The 19862-nt window shown below is 36.3% G+C and overlaps 2 protein-coding genes across 2 annotated transcripts in view; one reads left to right on the top strand and one right to left on the bottom strand.

The window, feature by feature from the left end:
- LOC146475584 (uncharacterized) overlaps positions 1-19862 on the bottom strand; it is an 873425-nt gene that overhangs the window by 307961 nt on the left and 545602 nt on the right. The window lies entirely within an intron of this gene.
- On the top strand, positions 11247-12238 carry LOC146475596 (uncharacterized). The gene is made up of 2 exons (XM_085116048.1): positions 11247-11800; positions 12202-12238. The coding sequence occupies exons 1-2, from the start codon at positions 11247-11249 to the stop codon at positions 12236-12238; spliced, it is 591 nt and encodes a 196-aa protein (XP_084972174.1).

Genomic DNA, 19862 nt, shown 5'->3' on the forward strand with positions numbered 1-19862 from the left:
AATGGGAGACGATTTAGACGACGAGGAAGGTCTTATAAGAGGTATATTCCATGAGTAGCGCGCTTGTTTCGCCTCATGGCTGAGAGATATTTTCTATGTCTCGCGCGAACTGACTTCCGGGGAGTCCGATTGACTCTTGCCAGGACGAACCGTCTCCATCGGATCCGATCGAGTCTGTTTGCCAACTTTTCAACCCCCCTCGCTCCCGTTGACCCCTTACTTCCGGTACCACTAATCAAGCGCCTTGCAGCCATTTCCTGTTCCGGTCGCGATCGGACTCAATCCGCCCGCGAGCGAAGACAACCCGACTTAGGTCGAGTGTATTGGACATGTGTGACACTATGAATGTTATGACGCCTACCCCCGGAACAATTACGCGGACGATGTACATTGTCGGATCATGTTAGTCGTGTTTACGTTAAGATTGAATATTAAAAATTGTGGTTGTCTACCGAAATGCTCTATTGTGATAATTTATGTCTTCTTGGCTAGGGACTCTGTAAAACGAGGACACGGACGGGCGAACGCGGACAGCGGACGGCGGATGGGGCTTTAAAAAAAAAAAAATAGGATGTTCATACTGTTAAATTTATTGGTTAATTGTCACCTTTTAAGAAATGCTAGCTTTGGCTATCATCATTTTTTTTTGTTAATTTGAATTAATTTATATCTTATTGTCAGTCAAACAGCGAAAATGCTGTAGAATGTTTCTTCTCGTTTTTCAGCCAAATCAGTCTGAGTTTGCAGTGGAACTCCGTACATTAGTACGACACACCATCCGGCAAAACAACACGTTCACATTCATGAACATTTACAGGATAATCTGATTAACGGGAAAGGTACTGTACGAGCTCTTGCTAGGCATTATAGATTAGAAATCGTGGTTATTGTTTGAACAGACAAATCGATACAAGTTATTAAAAAAATTATTTTAAGATGTCCAAAGATTTCTCTGTGTAGGATTTGCGAACGTGTCTTTTTCTTCCCTTTAAATTTGCACACAAGCGAAGTTTTCCTTGCACTAGTTGAACTTTTCTTGATCAGGTTTTGCGTCTTTTCGGTTTTGATCAAGGGTTTTTAAACTCTTGCGGATATTGGTTTTTCTCTTTTTTGAACATACAGATTTTTTTTACCTGACAGAAAAAAATTTTTTTTTCGGTCAGTTTCTGGTTTTTCTCCAGTTGCCTCGCCGGCGGCCTTCAGTCCCTAGTTGTCAGGGGTCGTCTTCTCCGTGAACTTGGTACAGTCGAACCTCGATTATCCAGACTCGTTGGGACTTGAAGAAATAGTCCGGATAATCGAGAGTCCGGATAATCGAAAATATGAATATTAATGAGACAGTAGTGTAAAGAAACGAAATACACCTTTTGCTGTTCATTTACGCAAAATATACATTCATTTACGCCAACGGTAGAAACTAAACGGCAAATATACGTTCATTAGCACTTGCGTGAACTTCATTAACGCGAACAAACTTTCAATAACGCTACTTGAATATGCATTGCATAGCATCAACGGATGAACAAATTCACCTTTGGACACTCAAAAATAGCAAATGCACTTTCAATCTCGCACAATGGTTAATCATTAACACCAATAGGAAATCAATTGCACAGTATGACAATCAACTGCGTATTAGAGACATACAATAATGCAATTTGCATAGAGACGCACGATCAATTGCACCTTCATACAATCGTTTATTTGAAATGGTTAATCATTAACATGGACTGACAAACGTTAGTATTTTTCGAATAAACAATAGGAAGAAAAAATATATTCGTTAGGGTCATTCATTGTAGTTACATGTATTTTAACACTGAACAAAAACACAAGAGTATATACATTATCATTAAAATTTTATGTTTTTTTGCAAATTTTTTTTTTTGCTGAAGCAGATATAAAATAAAAAAAACATTTTACTGCACATCTACAGTATTGTAACATACAGAGTACGCTGAATGAACAAGTAGACACATTTGAGACAGAAAGAACCGAAGAAAATCAAGCCACAAAGAAACAGAATCTTACTTAAACGGCGACAAAGAATTATTCAAGCCTTGGAAGATGTTAAAGAAGATTATTTGACGGTTGCCGCTACTATCAAACAATTTTGAAATTTCTTTTTCCATTGTTGATTGTTGAAATTGCATGGTACCTCTCATTGGACGGTTTGTACATGAGCACCGTCTTGCCAGAGACCTATTTGTTCGAATTTATTCTCGCCATCTTCTTATATGAGGAGTAATGTATGGAAAGCCATAGTGGACAAAAGTGGTCGAGATTATTTTTACGATCCAGTTTTGTCACAGATAAGTCCAGATGCCTTTCCAGCTAGCCAGATGCAAGTCCACCCTTCCAGAATTGACGATGAGCAGTCGAGAACGCGCTTTCATGTGGCGAAAAATAATGACCGGACGAGAAATTTCCAACGGTCGAGAATTAAAATTTTTGGTGGTCGACAATTTTTCACCGGTCGAGAATTTTCATCAGTCGAGAATTTTTCATTAGTCGAGAATTATTCATCAGTCGAAAATTTTTCAGCGGTCGAGAAAATATTCTGGTCAGCAGGTGTTTTCGCGCCAAAATGTTGTCACGTGGTACAAACAAAGACGTAACAAAATGGCGGTTGCTTTGACTTTGCTATTTACTGTGATCGTGTCATTGTTGAAATATAAGCTTGTTGAAGCACAAGATGAAGATTTAGAGAATTTCTTTTTATCTTTGCAAGACTGTATAACACAAATAGAGACTGCAGATACTGATAACCCGAGGTACAGAGTATCTACACGACCGCTTGGAGGGGCACGTGCAAATTGTTTTTGCAATTTCTTCGGTTCTAACCAGTTTACAGTGCTTTGTAACGTTGATAGAAATGCTTCAAAATCTCCTGGAATGTCTTTGGGGATTCCTTCAGGATTTAAGGAACAAGATCACAAACCCCAATGTGGATTCATGCACTTTGTTCCGGCGAGAGCCCTCACAAGCCCAAAGTTCTGGTGGATGGCCCGGGTTTATGATCACAAGGGAACATATCAAAGTTTCAGCCACACACATCAACTTGATTCAAAATTTCTGATGAGCATTCCTGACAATCATTATTTATGGTTGTACATTAACATCCTGAGAATTACAACAATAACTTTTGTGGCTCAGTGTAGTTTTTTAAAGTTTTAAATCACCATATACTAAAAAAATAGGGGTCACCTGGGAACCTTTTTCTATAGTGTTGCTATGGTAACTAATGACACCATAGCATGACTTTTTGGAATCACATTCTTGAGAAAAGAAAAATTAGCAAAATCTAGTAATACTTTTCATTGATTTGATTCATTAACCCTCAGAAGAATAGGGTGATGTAAAACTTGAACATTATTTTGAGCCACCTTAACTAAATAAATCATTTAATATTATAAAGCCCATACTACAGTCTGTGGCCATGTGTGACAAAATAAACAAAATAATAATACTTTATCATCTTGCATTGTTACCGACAAATTATGTTGTGTTCGAGTACGTTTCATTAAGCTTCTCTTCGTAAGGGATACCCATTATATTGTTCCCTGTTTTTTTTATTATTTTTTTTTTGCCATAGCAGTTCGAGTTCTTTGTTCGACATTTCATGTTTACATTTAACTCCCGATTCATTTTGAGGCATTTCGATATAAACTCCACTTAACAACTCAAATAGCTAACTGCTTTGCTTGCTAGTCTCAACATGTTATTTTTTTGTTCTTTTTAGTCTGCTAATAAGTCTGACTGCCTTTGGTTTTCCTGAAGTCTTCTTAACTAAGACCAAGGCCGAGACGGGGTGGCAGAAGTTAGGGAAACTTGTTTCTCGTAATTAATACGCCTCAAAATAACTTACTTGGGATAGAACAAAGTACTTTCGAATTCGTCGCTTTACTGCTTAGATGCAATAAAGAAAGAGATAATGACGAATACGTTTTACCCTTGGCGTGAAAATCCTTTGTACATTGGATTTAACTCTTATTATTGAGTGAAACACTTAAACTTTGAAAATTTCACAAAAAAAATATGTTTAACGTTGGTCTCTTTGCCTGGAATCTCAATGACCTTCTCATACTGGTAATGAAATTATGATAAACGCTATTTTAATGCGCTACAATTATTGGACCCAAGTTGCAGTGCAAGGGTATCATATTAAATCACTGCTAAAAGAGAAATAAATATCAACAACCAAGAAGTTAATAACACTTACAGATACTTCAACTTTGTTAGGTTTGAAAATATATCTCCCGATAGGTGTTCAATTTTGTTCTTGCCTAGGTATCTGTAAATGGAAGGAAAATTATATTTGCTTAAGGGTTAATATAGGTAATAAATATTTTACGGAAATATGACGGGATTATAATAGTTATTTCAATTCATAACAGGGTTGGGGCACTCTATTTTAAAATCTTTTGTACACCGAAAACAAATTCCGACATTTTTTTTTTGTTTTGTCGTCTGAGAAAGAGAAAAACGTTTGAAAAATAGGCACCTAACGTCGAAACCGGGACAATCTGACAACCAGCCTACCATTTACGGTGTTTTACTGTCACAGCCAATTATCATAACATGCCTTTGGGTTTTTAAAAAGAATAAATAATAGTATATTATCTGCATTGTTACCAACAACTAATATGTTGTGTTCGAGTACGTTTCATTAAGCTGTTAGGAGAGAAAATAAATAGCTTATTGTAGTTGCTATAGTTTTGAGGCTCTCGTTACTGAATAACGAATTGTACTATTGGATCTTTTGGCACGCTTAAAAGCAAACCATATTTAGCCATGTTTAGTATAAGCCATTAATATTTACTCGCATTTACCTTGCTAGTTGCACGATATTTTATCCAATTTTTTCTGATATTAGATTATACATTTAACCGACGTATTCGCAGGTTTTTTTCTTTTTTTTCGGCTGAGAAAGAGAAAAAAAAAAAGTAAAAAATAAGGCACCAATAGTCCCCCGATGTTAATGAAACTAGACAATCTGACAACCAGCCTAAGATTTGCGGTGTTATACTGTCACAGCCAATCTTAATAACATGTTTTTGAATGTTATAAACAGACGGAATAATACTATAACATTTTGCATTGTTACCGACAAATTATGTTGTGTTCGAGTACGTTTCATTAAGCTTCTCTTCGTAAGGGATACCCGTCATATTGTTCCCTGTATTTTTTTTTTATTATTTTGCCATAGCAGTTCGAGTTCTTTGTTCGATATTTCATGTTTACATTTAACTCCCGATTTATTTTGAGGCATTTCGATATAAACTCCACTTTGCAACTCAAATAGCTAACTGCTTTGCTTGCTAGTCTCAACATATTATAATTTTTTTCTTTATAGTCTGCTAATAAGTCTGACTGCCTTTGGTTTTCCTGAAGTCTTCTTAACTAAGACCAAGGCCGAGACGGGGTGGCAGAAGTTAGGGAAACTTGTTTCTCGTAATTAATACGCCTCAAAATAGCTTACTTGGGATAGAACAAAGTACTTCCGAATTCGTCCCTTTTACTGCTAAGATGCAATAAAGAAAGAGATAATGACGAATACGTTTTACTCGGGCGTGAAAATCCTTTGTAAATTGTTGAAATCGTCAGATGTAGACTTAACGAGAAGAATAAGAAAAAGACAGAACAGCTACTAAGCAAATTAATGGTGGCACACTTACATGGACTGTAGATCCCTTAACGTGGAAAAGATTCCTGAAGAAAGATTGCTTAAACCATTTCCAGACAAACCCCTGCAATGAAATTAGCTTCTTTTAGTATTTCAGACCAGTTAAAGGAAGAAGAAAACATGCCGTACCACAACAGAACGTAATAATTATGTTAGAAACGAATTTGAGTGTAAAGCTAAAACACTATCATGCAGCAACATCACACGTTGTCGTTTCCAGTTCTTCTTTTTCTTCCTCTTTTTTTTTTTTTTTTTTTTTGTCTTTTTTCGTAATTCTTGCATTCATTAAACGATAATAAGAATTACGGCGGGCCAGAAGTTGGGGAAACTTGTTCCTTGTAATACGCCTCAAAATAGCTAACTTGGAAATGAACAAATCCAAACTTTATGAACGCAATATTGCAGAATTTTATCAATCCAAAGGGCTATTTTCCCGATGGCGTCACGATGGCGTAGAACGGGGAAGGATTATGGCCGCGGAAACTTTAATCCTGAATAAAGTTTTTCTATAGTATTTCTTCAAACGCCATGGGACTTGTTGATTTTTTTCAGAAATTTACCTGGGAAGCGTTTGATGTGGTCCGTTAGTGTACTGTTCATTCACCTTTATGTTACAATGAAGACCACGTTTTGATAGGCCGTTTTGTTTTTTGTTTTGGTTTGTTTTTCTTTTGTTGTTGTTGTTGTTTTGTTTTTTTACTTGCTCTTCAACAAGAAAGGCCGAAAATACTTACAACGAAAATATTTTTTTAAAATCGGCACTCTCGGAATCGGAATCAACGAACGCCTTTTATTCGACTTATTTAAGTCTATTTTTTTACGTTACCATACTTCTATCAGTTGCATAGCTCCACAGCTGATATATAAACCATATTCAACTCATAGACGAAGGACTAATGCTTGATACGTCACTAATCGAATCTCCTCACAATGGCCAAATGACCTTATCAACTCTGTTAACTAAACCAAACATCAGTGATTTTACGCTTGTGTTCCAGAATGTTGCCCGCTTTGGAAATGAACGGGCAATTAATTTTTTGCATTCTGCGCGCGCATTTTATTAACACGGAAAATCACAAATTAATCTTCCTAAGATCAAAAATTAATCTTCGTAATACGCACTCTTGATCCCCATAAAATCAACAAACTCCTCGCTTACCATTCGATTAACTTGTTTTCGTTTTTCACGTTACGACGCCATCACCAATAACGTAACCCACAACTCCCTGATTCGCTCTTTCGAAGGGCTACAAACGAAACATCGATCAGGACTCGAGTGTCTTTAGCTGACGAAATTACCTTCAAGACTTATAAATGTAAACATTCCATTCGCCTCATAAAGGTATATAAAAGTAAGGAGAATCAAACCTTGTTATCCCAAGAGGATATGATCAAGCAAAAGGACTATAATCGCAGTTGAGAAGCGGTTGCTTTCAATGACTCGATTTAGCGGCCTTAAATCTCCGCGAAAAGGGAACGTGAGGTGCCGAAAACTAGTCATGGGTTTATTCGTGGACCAGTATTGTAAAATGCCAAGATTTCATAAGCAAAATAAAGACCAAACCAAAAGTAAAAAATGCAACCGTGCAGCTATTTCAAGGTAGTTGGCTTTCGTCAGCGATGTGTAACAGCAAGAATTAGAATGTTCATCCAACGTCAAGTCAGTTGATTACTACTCGAACTAATGGTATGGTAATGACTCCAGCTGGACCCAAATTTAAATGCTCATCAATGTTATTGAACAAAGAATCTAAAATATGATGCAGCTGTTGCAAAAAGGTGAGTGAAGATAGACAAGACTAACCTTCAGTGATTACATGGCGAACCATGTTAAAAAATATACAGAGTATCTGATCCACGGTTGGATTTCCTTTTTTCTTTTCAGTTTGGTACGGTGGCCCACAAGTGTCACGGCCATACACCAAGGCACGGCACAACCACATCACTCAAGGCAAAACCGCGCCAACTCATGGCACAACCGCGCCAACTCACGGCACAACCGCGCCAACTCACGGCACAACTGCAAGAGTTTTAACACGGCGGAAGTGAAAAGAAACGGCAGAGACAGTCAGGTAAAAATGGCGGAATTAATGGGAGACGATTTAGACGACGAGGAAGGTCTTATAAGAGGTATATTCCATGAGTAGCGCGCTTGTTTCCCCTCATGGCTGAGGAGTCCGATTGACTCTTGCCAGGACGAACCGTCTCCATCGGATGCGATCGAGTCTGTTTGCCAACTTTTCAACCCCCCTCGCTCCCGTTGACCCCTTACTTCCGGTACCACTGATCAAGCGCCTTGCTCCCATTTCCTGTTCCGATCGCGATCGGACTCAATCCACCCGCGAGCGAAGACAACCCGACTCAGGTCGAGTGTATTGGACATGTGTGCTGTTCTAAAAGTGAATATGGATTGTTCCATTTCATCGTAAGTTCAGGAGTGGAATTCTGAGGGCCGCTCTCCTACACTATGAACGTTATGACGCCTACTCCCGGAACAATTACGCGGACGATGTACATTGCAGGATCATGTTAGTCGTGTTTACGTTAAGATTGAATATTAAAAATTGTGGTTGTCTACCGAATTGCTCTTCTGTGATAATTTATGTCTTCTTGGCTAGGGACTCTGTAAAACGAGGACACGGACGGGCGAACGCGGACAGCGGACGGCGGATGGGGCTTTTAAAAAAAAAAATAGGATGTTCATACTGTTAAATTTATTGGTTAATTGTCACCTTTTAAGAAATGCTAGCTTTCGCTATCATCATTTTTTTTGTTAATTTGCATTAATTTATATCTTATTGTCAGTCAAACAGCGAAAACGCTATAGAATGTTTCTTCTCGTTTTTCAGCCAAATCAGTCTGAGTTTGCATTGGAACTCCGTACATTAGTACGACACACCATCCGGCAAAACAACACGTTCACATTCATGAACATTTACAGGATAATCTGATTAACGGGAAAGGTACTGTACGAGCTCTTGCTAGGCATTATAGATTAGAAATCGTGGTTATTGTTCGAACAGACAAATCGATACAAGTTATTAAAAAAATTATTTTAAGATGTCCAAAGATTTCTCTGTGTAGGATTTGCGAACGTGTCTTTTTCTTCCCTTTAAATTTGCACACAAGCGAAGTTTTCCTTGCACTAGGAGAACTTTTCTTGATCAGGTTTTGCGTCTTTTCGGTTTTGATTAAGGGTTTTGATGCTCTTGCGGATTTTGGTTTTTCTCTTTTTGAACATACAGATTTTTTTACCTGACAGAAAAAAGTTTTTTTTCGGTCAGTTCTGGTTTTCCTCCAGTTGCCTCGCCGTCGGCCTTCAGTCCCTAGTTGTCAGGGGTCGTCTTCTCCGTGAACTTGGTACAGTCGAACCTCGATTATCCAGACTCGTTGGGACTTGAAGAAATAGTCCGGATAATCGAGAGTCCGGATAATCGAAAATATGAATATTAATGAGACAGTAGTGTAAAGAAACGAAATACACCTTTTGCTGTTCATTTACGCAAAATATACATTCATTTACGCCAACGGTAGAAACTAAACGGCAAATATACGTTCATTAGCACTTGCGTGAACTTCATTAACGCGAACAAACTTTCAATAACGCTACTTGAATATGCGTTGCATAGCATCAACGGATGAACAAATTCACCTTTGGACACTCAAAGATAGGAAATGCACTTTCAATCTCGCACAATGGTTAATCATTAACACCAATAGGAAATCAATTGCACAGTATGACAATCAACTGCGTATTAGAGACATACAATAATGCAATTTGCATAGAGACGCACGATCAATTGCACCTTCATACAATCGTTTATACAATCGTTTTATTTTTTGCAAAAAAATTTTTTGCTGAAGCAGATATAAAATAAAAAAACATTTTACTGCACATCTACAGTATTGCAACATACAGAGTACACTGAATGAACAAGTAGACACATTTGAGACAGAAAGAACCGAAGAAAATCAAGCCACAAAGAAACAGAATCTTACTTAAACGGCGACAAAGAATTATTCAAGCCTTGGAAGATGTTAAAGAAGATTATTTGACGGTTGCCGCTACTATCAAAAAATTTTGAAATTTCTTTTTCCATAGTTGATTGTTGAAATTGCACGGTACCTCTCATTGGACGGTATGTACATGAGCACCGTCTTGCCACAGAATTATTTGTTCGAATTTATTCTCGCCATCTTCTTATATGAGGAGTAATGTATGGAAAGCCATAGTGGACAAAAGTGGTCGAGATTATTTTTACGATCCAGTTTTGTCACAGATAAGTCCAGATGCCTTTCCAGCTAGCCAGATGCAAGTCCACCCTTCCAGAATTGACGATGAGCAGTCGAGAACGCGCTTTCATGTGGCGAAAAATAATGACCGGACGAGAAATTTCCATCGGTCGAGAATTAAAATTTTTGGTGGTCGAGAATTTTTCACCGGTCAAGAATTTTCATCAGTCGAGAATTTTTCATCAGTCGAGAATTATTCATCAGTCGAAAATTTTTCAGCGGTCGAGAAAATATTCTGGTCAGCAGGTGTTTTCGCGCCAAAATGTTGTCACGTGGTACAAACAAAGACGTAACAAAATGGCGGTTGTTTTGACTTTGCTATTTACTGTGATCGTGTCATTGTTGAAATATAAGCTTGTTGAAGCACAAGATGAAGATTTAGAGAATTTCTTTTTATCTTTGCAAGACTGTATAACACAAATAGAGACTGCAGATACTGATAACCCGAGGTACAGAGTATCTACACGACCGTTTGGAGGGGCACGTGCAAATTGTTTTTGCAATTTCTTTGGTTCTGGCCAGTTTACAGTGCTTTGTAACGTTGATAGAAATGCTTCAAAATCTCCTGGAATGTCTTTGGGGATTCCTTCAGGATTTAAGGAACAAGATCACAAACCCCAATGTGGATTCATGCACTTTGTTCCGGCAAGAGCCCTCACAAGCCCAAAGTTCTGGTGGATGGCCTAGGTTCGTGATCACAAGGGAACATATCGAAGTTCTTCGAAACACGGGTATGCAGTGGACGGCCATAGCAAGATGTCTTGGTGTAAGTGCCAAAACCCTTTATAGAAGAAGACTTGAGTATGGATTGGAAGATTCATTTAGTGACATCACAAACGAAGAGCTGGAATGTAATATAAGAGATATTCTACGGTTGACTCCCTTTTCAGGTGAGTCCTACATACGGGGAGCCTTGCGAGGACGTGGTATTCTTGTTCAAAGATGGAAGATTCGACAGATATTACAGACTGTTGATCCCGTTGGACGTGCCATAAGGAGAAGATCATCCATTCAACGTCGTCTTTATAACATAAACAAACCTAACCATTTATGGCACCTGGACTCAAATCATAAGCTCATTCATTGGAGGTTTGTTTTCCATGGTTGCATTGATGGATTTTGTAGGGTCATTGTGTATTTGAAATGTTTTACCAATAACCTTGCAAATACTGTCTTGCAATGCTTTATTAATGGTACACAGGAATATGGTCTCCCCTTTCGAGTTCGAGGTGATAGGGGTGTAGAAAATGGGGATGTAGCTCGCTTTATGATTCACAACAGAGGTCTCAACAGAGGAAGTTTTATTGCTGGGCGTAGTGTGCATAATCAAAGAATTGAACGCTTATGGGCAGAAGTGAATAGGGTGCTGTCTGCCTTTTATGGAGATCTCTTTGTTTTTATGGAAGAGGATGGAGTTCTTGATTCAAACAATGAACAGCATATATTTGCTCTTCACTATGTTTATATGCCAGCAATTCGGGCTTTTTTGGATGAATTTGTCCGGCAATGGAACTACCACGGTTTACGAACAATGAGTAGCACTTCACCTCTGGCACTCTGGCATTCTGAAATTGTTCATAGTGGTGTTAATGATATAGATGTTGGCGACATTTCCTTACTGGTCATTGATCCTGATGGTCCAGTTGGTGAGCTCCAAACAGATAACAATGTTGTTGTACCAGAAAGCACCATTCAGCTGACAGATGACCAAGCAAATGAAATCCATCAACTTGTCCCAGATTCTCTTGTTGATGATGGTAATCACAAGATATGGCATTACCTTACCATACGCAATTATCTGAGGGATTTGAATTATCATGGGTTTGATTGTTGTATTTGCAGTTACAAAATTTCTCCCAATTTTCATATTAAATTGTATTAAATGGGAAAATAAAGTTTTACTGTTAGCAATGGCGATAAAAGAAACTTGGTATTGATTTTTTGTATTAATTACAATATTTTTTATTTTAACCGGGCCTAATGTTCCAAAATTGTAACCATGTACATTTTCAAAAACTCCATTTTTTATGTCGCCGTTAAAGAGTATAATACTTTCAATTCAAAAGTTCCATTAACAGCAGTTCCTGCTCCAATATTATCCAATATTGACATAGAATCAATACTGACAAATTTCCTTGATTTGGGATATTAAACGTATTACTTTTATTGATTATGTTTCCTATTCTGTCATATGTGTCAGTATTTGATGTTTGTCCTTGCAGTTTCCCCCTAATCAATATTTGTGCATTTGAAACTTGAATATTGCTTACCAAAACAACTGAATACAAATTGAAATAAATATTTCCTGAGACAGGAATACTGAAATTGTGAAAAACACCACTGGCAATAGTTCCAGTGTATTTCGTTTTGAATAAGTTGGTAAAATAACCCAAATTCATTGCTTCAGAATCATATATCGGATTTATTAAACTAGAAATAATCTTATTATTCATATCCAAATTGACTTGCATCTGCATATCTCCATTTTTATATTCAAACATGACATTGTCCAAGCCATCATACACTCCTGGATAAACGCTATCTGACCAATCTTTTACCCCATAAACAACCAGATGACATTGTACTGGAGTCGCTGTAGCTGTTCCATGCATCGTCAAATAGATGTAATTTGGAGTGTGTTTGCTGTTGTTATTGAATTGAACCAATAGCTTGCTATAAGCAGTGAAATCACGCTGTACAGCTTTGTGGATGTATGCTTCAGAAGCATCACATGATAATTGAATATTAGTCATTTCTGGTGGGTAGAATTCAAACACAATTGTGTATGTTCCAATAGCAAGAGTATAAATATTGAAACCTATCCTTGATCTGTAATCATTACTTCCACTGTCTTTAATCAATGTGATATCATAAGCTTTTTTATTCTGATGTGGGGATTGATTGAAAGCAGCTATTCCATTCACTGTGATATTATATTCTGAACTGCTTTCATCGGTATCTGTAAGATATTTGAATTCATTTGTTTTATGGCTGCTGACAAGATGACTTTGCTCCAATTTGTCATCAAAATATTTTTTGGTAGTAGCATCATTATCATCAGTTGGTTGAGCCATATCTTTGATTTGTTTATTATTCATATCAAGGTTTCCAGTCATTGCAACACTTCCATCTTTTTTCAAATATACACTCAAATCACTTCCAACAGATGGTATTTTACTGATTTCATTATCCACATATGCTTTAGTGGAAGCATCATTGGGATCGAAAGGATTTCCAAGAATCATTATTTTATGACCTCTCATATCTAAATCACCACCAATAGCATTGGGTGTTAACCTGTTGAGAAAGTTATGATCAACGTAGTGTTTATTAACAGCATCATTATCATCAACAGGTTGAGCCATATCTTTGATTTTATGATTGTCCATATCGAGGTCACTATTGGAGACTTTTTGTAAATATTTTGTATCACAGAAACCTAAATTAACGACATCATATGTATTTTGTATATTGGCTCCAAGATTAGTAATTTGTTGATTACCCATATCCAGATTTCCAGTCATTTCAACAGTGCCATCTTTTTTCAAATATGTAGATAAATCAGGTGATGGTATTTTTTTAATCTCATCATCGACATATTTTTTATTCGCCGCTTGATCGTTATTATCAGGTTTTAAAACACTAATATCAAAAAATGTTTTCCGTCCAGTAATATGTTGTTCTGTTGATGTAACCATTATTTCGCTTTTAGCTCGTCCACCATGGCCATCAAAGTTTTTCAAATCTGGTATATTAAGATGAATGTTTTCATAAGACTGATGCTCAGTCAATAATCGAACATCATTGGAGCTACCAGCCCCGTCTGGTGTGTCTTGTATATAGATACTATTGGTATGAACACTTCCACTGTTGCTGTAAATTACTGCTTTATCAGCTTGTACATTACCAGGAGCATTATCCAACAATTGTATTTGGCTCTTTGTGACAACATCATTGGGATCAGCTCCTTGTTTAACATTAACAAGTTTTTTGTTTTGTATATCATAATTGCCATTTTGGGTTAATTTAAACCCTATTCCTTGAGGCCCAGCGGCTCCTTGAAGAGGAACCGTTCTGAATCCTCCTGTTGTGAAAGAAGATGATGAACTATGTTCGTTGAATATTCCCATTTATATCATTTGGTTATATTGTTCCATAAAAATTCCTGTTAATTCTTTTCATGGGCTTATCAACATATAGAAATGAAAATGGCTCTTTGGTTGCTTTGATGTATTTATCCTTTTCGACACCCAACTCACGGGATATCAGACTTCTTTCATTGCTGCTAGGAAAGTCATAGACACAGAAATGAGAGCAATTGAGTCGAATATCTTTTGGTGTTTTGTAGAACGATTGGCTCAGATAAATAACAGAGCAGTTTTTGTGTCTGCCACGAATGAAATAATCAATCAATGGTTTCTGGTTTTTTTCACAAATAAAGTCATCAAATATGACTATCTTCTGGGCGTCATCATCCTTCAATTCCTCTACTGGAATTATATCATCATTGCTACAAACAAGGACATTATACCCGACACTATTTGATATATCAGTCAATGTTTGTAGCATATCCTTGTATTTTTGTTGCTCCAAATTTTTGGCATATAAATGTATTCTATCATAATACAAAAGTGGTTTCATCAGCATATGGTACAATAAATTTGTCTTTCCAGATCCTGAATTACCACATATTAACATCCGAAACGTGTCACTTGGCATGTAACCATACAATCTTTTGAAATTAGTGTTTTTATCATGTCTGTCATAATTTGGGATTTCCATGTATATCAATACATTATATAAGTTGAGAAAAGTTAATATAAGTTAACAATATAATGGATCTACAAAGATTAAAACAACTATCTGAAGCCAAGATTAAGGCTGGAACAATAACCAAACAAGTTAGAGATACATTGAAGGAGTACAAGCATGATAAACAAGATTTACAACAAGGTTTATCAGAAACTTTCAAACCAATTATTAAAGCTGAAGAGGAAACAAAACAAACAATTGATGAAAAACAAGACAAACTGATTGAACAATTGGAGAAAAACCAAAAAGCGTTGACTTCAGGTTTGGAAGACATTGCTATGTTAACTTATCAACCAGAAACAAAACCACAACCACAATTACCAGAAGCAAAGTTACCAATAGATTATCAACCAGCAATGTCAAATTTGGATGCTGGTTTTGATGATGATGAGTTCCAAAAATTGATGCAATACGATCTTGCACCTCCGAGTTCTGTTCTCCAAGCTTCTATGCAAGGAGATATTGACATCAAGGATTACGATGCTAATATTGGCAAAATGTTGAAAAAACTTGGAACAAAGAAAGGTCTTTTATCCAAGGGCCAAGGAAAGACCAAGAATAAAGACAAAATTGATAAAATAGATGAAGATATAAAATTATTGCAAAAATACAGAGGGCGCATTAAAATAATCCCATAAGGAATGAAAACCTTCAAAAAAGGTTATGGCTATACGCAACCAAAGAGAAATGCATACAAAATATCATCTTCTGGGAAATATGGTGGACTAATGATTGATATTCCAAAATTAATGGGACAACTCAGACTTGTGGCAACAAAAGATAAACGCAAAGTAATGGATAAAAAGGTTGATTTCGATGCAATCGATTTATTGACCAAGAGATTTAATTCAAAGAAGAAATACAGCGATATTGCCAAAATGGTATTTGATGAATTGAACCAACTCAGTGAGATTCCAATCCATAAATCCAGCAAAAAATTCAAGAAATTGGGCTCTGGTGTTGTTTATTTCAATGATGCTAATAATTTGATTGACAGAATGGAATTGCTCGGTGGATCCATTTTGGCTGGCAATAATGGAGTCAAAGAGGAATTTTCACAAATAGCCCATAAATTAAACCAACTTGGCTTGATAAACAACAAACAACTCATTGATTTATTGCAACAATATATAATTCGCTAGGTCGCGTAATCAGTTACATAATTAATTATATAACTGAAGTATATATATGCAAGAAAGGGCGATACATATTTCATCTGTTAACCGACAAAAAATAGGTCGAAGTCGGCCTGAAGACTTTATTATCAAATTTGATCCACCATTGAAGCTTGACACAACAATGAGACATGAGCTAGCTGTTGATCGAGTGTCAATGACGTACTCATGGCATAATGTCGATGCAGGATACAACAATAATACAATAAAATACAGCCCAGATAATGGTACAAAATGGAAGACAATCACATTTGTTGATGGAATGTATTCATATGATGATCTTGATGATTATATCACTCAATCAATAATTCAAAATGGAGATATACCCTCTTCCAGTAAGGGCATCAATCTATATTTTGTGCTTTCATCATATAGAGTTGTCATTGAGCTAGACAACCAATGGAAGCTTGATATTAGAAACTCTAATTTTGGGGCGCTTATTGGATTTGAACCAAAGTTAATTAACCAAACTGAACATGGGACAAAATTGCCAAATATTACCAATGATATTGACGTTTTGAACATTAATTGTGGTATAATAACTGATAGCCTCAGTGATGGACGATTCACAAATACACTGATAATGATACCCACTGACAATTTAACAAGGAGTTATCCATTTACTTTTGAGCCAAAAAGAGCATTATTCAGCCCAGTTTCCAAATCAATTATTTCAGAAATGGGGATAACAGTGACTGACGCTTTGGGTCGGCCAATTGACTTGAATGGCATTGACTGGTTCATGAGCTTGATTCTCAGGTCTAGTTTAATATAATGTATCAATATATGGTACGACAAAGTGAATTTAAACCACGTTTTGACCCAGAATTGGGTCGTTATGCGATAAAACATATCCATGGTGAAGGAATTATGGATGTTTTCAGATCAGTTGGATCAAAACTTTTCGGAAAAACAGCAAAAGAATTAGCTAAAAAAGGAGCCAAAACTGCAGCTGAAAAAGCAGTCACCAAAACTGGTGAGTTTGCTGGTAATAAAGCAGGTGATAAAATAATTCAATTATTGAGCAAAAAACAACCTTCCAAAACAAAATCAGTGACAATGAGCCAACCAAAAATGGAGCAGCCACTGACTGATTTTCAAATAGCTGAGAGAGTCAATCAGATGATACCCGGTGGAAAACTCAAAAGAAGGAGAAAATGAAAATAATGTAACATATCTGTATAAATGAAATCATTCAGAAATCCAAAATACATTGAGAGATATGAAGATATATTCTTCCAATTGGAGACACCATTGAATACTGGTAATCCAGGAAATAATAGGTCACAAAAGAAAGATGGTTATCGTTTTGTTGTTGACAACACAGGAGAAGTTACTCCATTTGATTGGTATAATGCAAGAATATCAGTTGGTTTTAAAGTCCAAACAATGCAGAATGCAAATCTTGCAGATGAAGACCATAATGGTATTGTTAATGGTTCACACAGTCTTATACATGATTTCGATGTAAGATTGAATGGTAAAATGGTATATGATTGTAATGATGCAAATCATTGTGTAAATATTAAGAATCTATTGGAATATAGTCCAGGATTTGCTCAATCGACAGCAACAAATGAGTTTTTCTATCTGGGTACAAACAGAAGTGCTGAAGAGAGACCTGCACAAGCTTTGTTCAACAAAGGATTTGCTGCAAGAAAAGCACTTTTGGGTCTATCAGCGGTTGTCAATACAGAAATACCATTGAATCGATACTCATTCTTTGAAGCATTGATGGATGAGTTATTACCATCAACAAGATTGGAATTAAATTTGCAGATTGAATCTGATACTATTCTAATATGGCAAGCTGGGGCTGATTGTCGTGTAATTATTACCAGAATGGAGCTTATTGTGCCACGAATAACTTTCAATTCAGAGGGGCAATCACTGTATATGAGTCAGTTTTTGAAGCCACATAAATGGGTTTATTTGCGTGAAAATGTGGAAAGAAGCAATTCATCAACACAAAGAAGTGGTAATTTTCAGATAACAAGTGGTATTTCAAAGCCAAGACATGTGTTTGTTTTCATTATCAATGATGCAAATATTGGAGCACAAACAGCAAATCCATTTTTGTACAATACATTTAGTGTATCAACAGATCCCAGAACATTGCTAAATTGTCATTTATCTGTGGCTAATGGCAATGAATATCCTGATGTACATTACACTCCAGAAGCTGATTTGACTCGAGTCTACAGAGATGTCCTCAAATATGTGCATGCAAATAATGAATACAGTCAGGGGACTTTGTTGAATATCAATAACTTCAAAACACTATTTCCATTCTTGTATTTCGATTTGACAAAACAAAAAATGGATATCAAAGATGGTACCACAAAGCTGACATTTCATTATGAATTATCTGGTACAGCTACAACTGCATATTCAGTTTATGCATTGACATTATATGAGCAAGATGCTGAGTTGATTCAAAAAGATGGTAAAATATTGTTTCGATAAATGGAATAAATTTTTAATGTAACGTTAGTTATATAAAAGATATGACAACTTATCATTCACATGGAGTAAAACTATCAATTGGGCAAAAAGATAAACTTGCTCGGGCTTTGAGAAACAATTCAGCAATAACAATAAGATTATCAAATTCTGAATTAACTGGTCCGGATCAGCTGATGTTAACCAAAACACAAATAAATAGGTTGAAAAAGGCAATGCAAAACAAAACTGGAGCAGATATTAAAATAAGCAAAACACAGATACGAAAAGCTGTACAACAAGGAGGCAGTCTTTGGTCATCATTATTCAAAATTGGCACAAAATTACTACCAATTGCAGCAAAAGCAGTTGGACCATTAGCTACTGGAGCACTTTCTGGGCTTGCAAATGTGGGAGTCAATAAAATATTTGGTAGAGGACAAGTTGGTGGTTTCCTCATTCCTCAAAATAAAATTGATCAATTAATAAAATACAAAGATTGGCTCACTGAAGCACAAAAGAAGCAAATTGTCAATGCAATACATACTGGTGGACAGATTGTAATGAAACCAACTAAGACACAATCAGGATGTTTTTTGGGGACATTATTGGCTTCAATTGGCATTCCAATGGTTTTGAATGCATTAATGGGTAAAGGCTTGCAGGTGGATAGAAGTAGATCCAGAAGATCGGTCCCAGTTTTTGTTCCAAACACAACCAAAAAAGATGGTGGTTTGGTCCTACCAGTTAATTATAGGCCGCCTCCATTTTTCGGTACATGGGATCAATATGGTAAAGGTGAAAAAAAAAACCAAAAAAAGGAAAAGGTCTGTTATTAGGCAAAAACAGTCCATTCAAGGGGATTCCATTAATCGGAGACATTCTGTGAAATCCATAAATAAACCACTCAGTAACTTTGAACTCATTGATTGGGTCAAAAAACTCAAAATAAAACACTTCAGAGGCATTTACAGCAGAGATAATCTACCACAAAAGATGAAAAAAAGATGAAGTTGGTATCATTAACCTGGATTCACAGATTGGACCAGGTACACATTGGGTTGCGTATCGAAACGGAGACAAATATGTAGAATATTTTGATAGTTTTGGGTTAATTATGCCAAAAGAAATTATGCAATTCATGTCAACAAGTGGCAAACGATTAATGTATTCAGGTGATGAAATCCAGGAAAGAGATTCAGTATTATGTGGCTATTGGTGTTTGTATTATTTATTTGAGAGACAAAAGGGTACAAGTATATTGAAAACAATCCACAATGCACATTTTGACATGAACAATCAAAGTGTCAATCATAATTTTATAATCCAATATTTTAAAAAATTATCTAATTAATTTGTATAATGGTTGATATAAGATATTGTGAAGAATGTGATGAACACACAGAATTTTCAGGAAAATTATGTTTATGGTGTACATTGGTAACAGATTCTGA

This window comes from Pavona decussata, unplaced genomic scaffold (assembly GCF_977016875.1).
Source record: "Pavona decussata unplaced genomic scaffold, jaPavDecu1.1 SCAFFOLD_84, whole genome shotgun sequence".
Lineage (NCBI taxonomy): Eukaryota > Metazoa > Cnidaria > Anthozoa > Scleractinia > Agariciidae > Pavona > Pavona decussata.

What these genes read in the sequence shown, in the direction of transcription:
- LOC146475596 (XM_085116048.1), top strand. Translation starts at nt 11,247, where the DNA reads ATGATTCACAACAGAGGTCTCAACAGAGGAAGTTTTATTGCTGGGCGT. An exon ending in AGGGATTTGAATTATCATGG is followed by an intron (nt 11,801 to 12,201) that starts GTTTGATTGTTG and finishes TTGTCCTTGCAG; the next exon opens with TTTCCCCCTAATCAATATTT.